Source organism: Pseudorasbora parva, chromosome 3 (assembly GCF_024679245.1).
Source record: "Pseudorasbora parva isolate DD20220531a chromosome 3, ASM2467924v1, whole genome shotgun sequence".
Taxonomy (NCBI): Eukaryota; Metazoa; Chordata; class Actinopteri; order Cypriniformes; family Gobionidae; genus Pseudorasbora; species Pseudorasbora parva.
In genome coordinates this window covers 151,459-159,320 of record NC_090174.1, presented here as the reverse complement: position 1 = coordinate 159,320, position 7,862 = coordinate 151,459, and the positions used below count along the sequence as shown (strand labels likewise).

Here is a 7,862-nt window from a genome sequence, read left to right as displayed (position 1 = left end):
ATGAAGGAGTGATGAGGAGGATGAGGAGGATGAGGAGGATGAAGATGAGTCTCTACTTACATTACTGATGGTGTCTCCGTCCAGCTCAGTCACAGACTCGATCCCCTTCACAAACACTCTCAGCTTATTATTCCCATCCATGTGCACCACCGTCTGACACAAACACATCATCATCATCATCATTATCATCATCATCATCATCATCATCATCGTCATCATCAAAATCTCACAGCCATGGCAAAAACATCATTCAATCTGCTCAATTAATCAACACACCCATATTTCAACTTAAAAACATTATTCAATCTACTCATATTTCAATCTGAATATTAATCTACTCAATTAATCAATCTACTCGTATTTCACTCAGAATATTAATCTACTCAATTAATCAATCTGCTCATATTTCACTCAGAATATTAATCAACTCGATTAATCAATCTACTCATATTTCACTATGGATATTAATCAACTCGATTAATCAATCTACTCATATTTCACTCAGAATATTAATCTACTCAATTAATCAATCTGCTCATATTTCACTCAGAATATTAATCAACTCGATTAATCAATCTACTCATATTTCACTATGGATATTAATCAACTCAATTAATCAATCTACTCATATTTCACTCAGAATATTAATCAACTCGATTAATCAATCTGCTCATATTTCACTGTGGATATTAATCAACACGATTAATCAATCTACTCATATTTCACTATGGATATTAATCAACTCGATTAATCAATCTACTCATATTTCACTCAGAATATTAATCAACTCGATTAATCAATCTGCTCATATTTCACTCAGAATTTTAATCTCATATTTCACTCTGAATATTAATCTACTCAATTAATCAATCTACTCATATTTCACTCAGAATATTAATCAACTCGATTAATCAATCTGCTCATATTTCACTCAGAATTTTAATCTCATATTTCACTCTGAATATTAATCTACTCGATTAATCAATCTACTCATATTTCACTCAGAATATTAATCAACTCGATTAATCAATCTACTCATATTTCACTCTGAATATTAATCTACTCAATTAATCAATCTACTCATATTTCACTCAGAATATTAATCAACTCGATTAATCAATCTACTCATATTTCACTATGGATATTAATCAACACGATTAATCAATCTACTCATATTTCACTATGGATATTAATCAACTCGATTAATCAATCTACTCATATTTCACTCAGAATATTAATCAACTCGATTAATCAATCTACTCATATTTCACTCAGAATATTAATCTACTCGATTAATCAATCTACTCATATTTCACTATGGATATTAATCTCCTTGATTAATCAATCTGCTCATGTTTCACTATGGATATTAATCTGCTCGATTAATCAATCTGCTCATATTTCACTATGTATATTAATCTACTCGATTAATCAATCTACTCATATTTCACTCAGAATATTAATCAACTCGATTAATCAATCTACTCATATTTCACTATGGATATTAATCAACTCGATTAATCAATCTACTCATATTTCACTATGGATATTAATCAGCTCGATTAATCAATCTACTCATATTTCACTCAGAATATTAATCAACTCGATTAATCAATCTACTCATATTTCACTATGGATATTAATCAACTCGATTAATCAATCTACTCATATTTCACTCTGAATATTAATCTACTCAATTAATCAATCTACTCATATTTCACTCAGAATATTAATCAACTCGATTAATCAATCTACTCATATTTCACTCAGAATATTAATCAACTCGATTAATCAATCTACTCATATTTCACTATGGATATTAATCAACTCGATTAATCAATCTACTCATATTTCACTCTGAATATTAATCTACTCAATTAATCAATCTACTCATATTTCACTCAGAATATTAATCAACTCGATTAATCAATCTACTCATATTTCACTATGGATATTAATCAACTCGATTAATCAATCTACTCATATTTCACTCAGAATATTAATCAACTCGATTAATCACTCTACTCATATTTCACTCGGAATATTAATCAACTCGATTAATCAATCTACTCATATTTCACTATGGATATTAATCAACTCGATTAATCAATCTACTCATATTTCACTATGGATATTAATCAACTCGATTAATCAATCTACTCATATTTCACTCAGAATATTAATCAACTCGATTAATCAATCTACTCATATTTCACTATGGATATTAATCAACTCGATTAATCAATCTACTCATATTTCACTCAGAATATTAATCAACTCGATTAATCAATCTACTCATATTTCACTATGGATATTAATCTCCTCGATTAATCAATCTGCTCATGTTTCACTATGGATATTAATCTGCTCGATTAATCAATCTGATCATATTTCACTATGTATATTAATCTACTCGATTAATCAATCTACTCATATTTCACTCAGAATATTAATCAACTCGATTAATCAATCTACTCATATTTCACTCAGAGTATTAATCTACTCGGTTAATCAATCTACTCATATTTCACTCAGAATATTAATCTACTCGATTAATCAATCTACTCATATTTCACTCAGAATATTAATCTACTCGATTAATCAATCTACTCATATTTCACTATGGATATTAATCTCCTCGATTAATCGATCTGCTCATGTTTCACTCTGGATATTAATCTGCTCGATTAATCAATCTGCTCATATTTCACTATGGATATTAATCTACTCGATTAATCAATCTTCTCATATTTCACTCAGAATATTAATCTACTCGATTAATAAATCTACTCATATTTCACTCTGGATATTAATCTACTATATTAATCAATCTACTCACATTTCACTCTGGATATTAATCTACTCGATTAATCAATCTACTCATATTTGACTCTGGATATTAATCTCCTCGATTAATCAATCTGCTCATATTTCACTCAGAATATTAATCTACTCGATTAATCAATCTGCTCATATTTCACACAGAATATTAATCTCCTCGATTAATTAATCTGCTCATATTTCACTCAAAATATTAATCTGCTCGATTAATCAATCTGCTCATATTTCACTATGGATATTAATCTCCTTGATTAATCAATCTGCTCATATTTCACTCAGAATATTAATCTGCTCGATTAATCAATCTGCTCATATTTCACTCAGAATATTAATCTACTCGATTAATCAATCTACTCATATATCTATTGATCTATATTTTAATAATACAAATCTTATTTAACATTTCATTAAATAAGTACACATAAAATTGATCAAAAGTCACAGTAAAGTTCTAATGTTACAAAAGATTCTATTTCTAATAAATGCTGTTCTTTTGAGCTTTCTGCTCATCAAAGAATCCTGAGGAATAAAATGTATCTTAGTTTTCACACACACAGAGGTAAGCGCAGCATATCAAAATCTTAATGTCGTTTTTCTTTAGATTTTCTGATATTGCTGTTGGTCAGAACATGGATCAATGACTAACTTTAGCCTTCTCTCCGGTGAAGGTCTCCAGCTCACACTCCTGTCCCACAGTGAAGGAGTACAGGATGACTTTAGTTCCGGCCGTCACCGTCACCTTGAAGTCTTGTCCATCCTGCTGGATCTCTGAGACACTCTTGATATCTTTGCCTTTCTCAATCTCTTCCTCCGGCAGCCCTGCAACACGAGACGCAAGCTTTGAAATACATCTAATTCTCTTTCTGACCAGGATGAACATGCTTTCATTCTCATCCCAGCTCCTAAATGTGTTTCCTCATGACAGTCTTACCGATGGCCTTCATGAAAGCCTCAAAGTTCTCATGGGACTCCAGCTGATATTTCCCACTGAAATCCATCAGAAGCTGCAGACAGACACCAGATCAATCATCACATTTCTGAATGTCCACTGAAATGTTAAAATGTTTCTTCTTTTTTATGTGATTATTATGAGAACGTTACATTGTGTCATTCTTCAGACATTATGGAAATGTTACTTTTGAATGTTCTCTGAACGTTCTGAAACGATAGCAACATTTAAGACTTACCGTTGATCTTTCCTCCGCTCAGGTTGAGAAGATCCTGCAGAAATGCTGTGTTTGTGTTCAACAGGCTGTTTTCAATGAGCTTTTCTTACATCAGACTCTAAACCTATCAATGCACAATACGATTATATAAAGACAGATTATGATTATGCCACTGAGAAAAGTTTCACTGTGAAATAAATGTCCAAAGGTTATGCTGAAATAAAGACATTCACAAAACCCAAAATGCAACAGATCCTAACCCTTTGATATTCATGGATTATTAACCATTGCATTGACTGAGTCATAACTATCATCAATCTCTAGACTTTTTGATATTTTTGTAGATACCATGAATAGTTTTTGAGTCATACTTGTTTAAGTTTTGATTAAAAAAATTAGACATCAATATGTATTAAACGCTCTCTCTCTCTCTCTCTCTCTCTCTCTCTCTCTCTCTCTCTCTCTCTCTCTCTCTCTCTCTCTCTCTCTCTCTCTCTCTCTCTCTCTCTCTGTGATCGATCTTTAACTTTTTTTCCCTTTAATCTTATTTCATGGATTTTTTTCTCACCTTAGTTAGGATTTAATAGCGAATTGGTAGGAAGTTAAGCATGGCCTCACTTTCTATTGAGGGAACGTCGGGTTTCTCCATTGGAAATGGATGCAAATGTTTTCCTGACCAAGGTTGTACGGTGGAAGATGTTCTTATGGCTATGGGCAGTGTTGTTGGCCATGAAAAGATTATTTCAGCGTCTAGAATGAATAAGGCAGTTATTGTGTTTTTGGAAGAGGAAAAGTTTGTGAACGTGTTTGTAGAGAGTGGAATTGAAATAGCGGAAACTTATGTGCAGGTGTCACCTTTGCGTTCACCTGCGACGCGTGTCATAATCTCGAACGCTCCCCCGTTCATAACAAACGCAGCGATCTCAAAGCACTGAGTCGCGTTGGAAAATTCGCAAGTTCAATTAAAACAGTTCCGCTTGGCTGCAGAGATGAAGCACTGAAGCACGTAATGTCCTTTCGCAGGCAGGTTTCCATGTTCTTAAACGCACCGACCAAGTATTTAGAATTATCTTTCCATATACAACACGGTGAGAGATGATTTTCGCTACAACTGAAAGTATGCGATGTTTTGAATGTGGTGACTTGGATCACAAGAAATTATTTTGTCCTAATAGAAATCAAAATGAGGAGAAAAGAGACCGAAAAAAAAAATGAAACACGGAATCAGTCGGATCGCGAAACAACTAGTGATAAAATCGAACAAAGGCCTACGCATGTAAGAGAAAAGTTTGTTCATCCGAAAAATAAAAAACAAAAATTGCAAAATGAGACAGCAAGTGAGGAGTATCAGGATAAATGTACAACGGACAGTGGATGTACACGTTCCCTTGAGAACATGCAGGTTTCAGAAGGACAGGCGGAGTCAGATGAGGAGTCGAGAGCTGAGGTGAGTGCTTCTTCTCTTCCGACAGTGCTTGGTGTTTCAGATGGAGCTGAGCAGAACATGTTATGCTGTAATGATAACGACATGGAGAAGGCTAGTGGAAGTGGTGTACAGTGTGTTGATGATGTGTGTGTGGATGGATCCAGATGTGATAGTGACAGTCTGTCAGAGGTTTCAGATTTTCAGATGAGTCAATCATCTAGAGATTTGTACACTGCAGAAGGGATTAATGTCTTCTTGGATCAGACAAAAGGGTAGAAAGTAGATGTTTTTAAGTCTATTCCTGATAATGGAAAATTCTTGAAGTCAGTTATGACTGTTCAGAAAAGTGTTGGTTGGGATGTTATATCGGGAAAAAATAATATTTCGTTTGAAAAAAAATGGCTACAGTAGTTTGTAAAAGCTTAAAAGGAAAGAAAAAGAATAAATAGGTTCACATGGCTATGGGTGCTGCTCTTATCTATTTCCTTCTGTCTTTTTTCATTCTTGTTTCTTTTCCCCTCTATTAGCATGCAAACTTTAAGAGTTAGTTCTTTAAATGTAAATGGTGGGAGGAATAGAGGAAAAAAGAGGGATATTAACAGAGTTTCTTAAACTTAGACTTGCATGTAACGTTTTTACAAGAAACTCTCAGTGATGAGAGCACTGAGGTAGATTGGGGACTGTGCTGGGAGGGAAGCCATGGCACAAATTTAAGTGCTGGAGTGGCTGTACTTTTTTCATCTTACCTTAATGTGGATATATTGGAAGAAGAATTGGAAAAACGACTTCTTTTTGTTAAGGCAAGGATAGATAGTAATAACTTTATATTTGTTAATATTTGTGCTCCAAATAGAAGTGCAGACAGACTAATTCTATTTAAAAAAACGGTGAATATTTGAAAAATATAACTTCAGATGACTTTCTAATTATAGGCGGGGACTGGAACTGTACAGTTGACTTTACTCTAGATAGAAATAATACTGAACCAGATTTTGAATAATCTGTTGTTTAAAAAAATGTTCTGATTCAAAATGAGTTGTTGGATGTATGGCGAGAGAGGAATCTAAAAGTTAAACAGAGGCTTAACAGGAGAGAATAAGTGCCACTAGATTGGATAGGATCTATGTTTGTAAGAGGACTAATATTAGGATTATAGCTGTGAACATTGAACCATGTAGTTTTTCTTGCCATCACTTTGTTTCTTGTAATCTGAATCTCTGTCACAGACCCAGTGTAAGAGTCCTTACTGGAACTGAATGTCTGGTTGATGGAGGAGAAAGATTTTATCGAAGGATTCAGATATTTTTGGGAGTCTTGGGTTTCTCAGAAAGGGGAATATGAAAACCTTCAGTGGTGGGAGTTGGGAAAAACACAAATTAGAATATTTTGGCAACAGTTTTCTTCTTTCTCTACAACAAAGATTAAGAAAAGAATCAGTGAATTAGAAATATAAATAACAAAGATTACATCTGAGGTGGTGCTGCAACCAGATACTGTGATGGCTGAGAATTTGTGTGAGAAAAAGAATACTCTTAACTCTCTCCTACAAGTGCAAGCGAAGGGAGCACTATAAGGTCACGCTTTTGTCTGTACAGGATATGGATGCACCAACTGCATATTTTTTAAATTTAGTAAAAAAAACTAAAAAAAAACTGAGTGTCATACATTTCCTGGTGTGTCTAAACCTTCTGACCCAAAAAAGATGAGGAACATTGCTGTGGACTTGTTAGATCAACTACCTACAATTAATGGAAAACCACGTGCAGACTGAAGAACTGACTGAAGCGGTCCAACAGATGAAACCCGGGCGTGCACCAGGTATTGATGGTCTGCCGGTGGAATCCTATGAAGTCATGGGGGATTATAGGCAAAGACTTTCATGAGGAACAAAATCTTCCCAGGAGCTGTCAGAGGGCTGTTCAGAGACATACGTCTCATAAAGAACTGGAGACCAGTTTCCATACTCACTACGGACTATAACATTTTGGCAAAACTTTTGGTCAACAGGTTGAAGTGTGTTTTGGGTGATATTATTTATAAAGACCAATCATACTGTATTCCAGATAGAACTATTTATGATAACATTTTTCTAGTGAGAGATTTACTGGATTATTGTAAATTAAATGGGATTAATTTAGGTATTCTATCATTTGATGAAGAGAAGGCTTTTGATCATGTTGATCATGAGTATTTGTTTAAAACACTAAAAGCGTTTGGTTGTGCCGATGTTTTCTTTCGTGGATTAAGACTTTGTACACTAATGCTTCATGTTTAGTAAAAGGGGGTTGGAGGAGGTTTAAGTCCACCAATATAACTGCAAAGGGGAATAAGACAGGGGTGTCCTTTGTCTGGACAGTTGTATGCATTAGCAGTCGAACCTTTGTTGTGTTTATTTAGGCAAAGTGTCTGTGGTTTATTTGTAGGAAACA

General features: G+C 34.0%; 1 protein-coding gene across 2 annotated transcripts in view; it reads right to left on the bottom strand.

Moving 5' to 3' along the window:
- Positions 1-7,862, bottom strand: part of fabp1a (fatty acid binding protein 1a, liver) — a 39,535-nt gene that overhangs the window by 221 nt on the left and 31,452 nt on the right. Inside the window, exons 2-5 of one of the 2 annotated variants that reach the window (XM_067437507.1) lie at positions 4,029-4,131; positions 3,773-3,845; positions 3,488-3,660; positions 61-153 (exon numbers count right to left, since the gene is read on the bottom strand). In XM_067437507.1, the coding sequence (XP_067293608.1) occupies positions 61-153; positions 3,488-3,660; positions 3,773-3,839 (333 nt within the window). In that variant the 5' untranslated portion in view covers positions 3,840-3,845; positions 4,029-4,131. The other variant, XM_067437508.1, reaches the window with a different exon arrangement.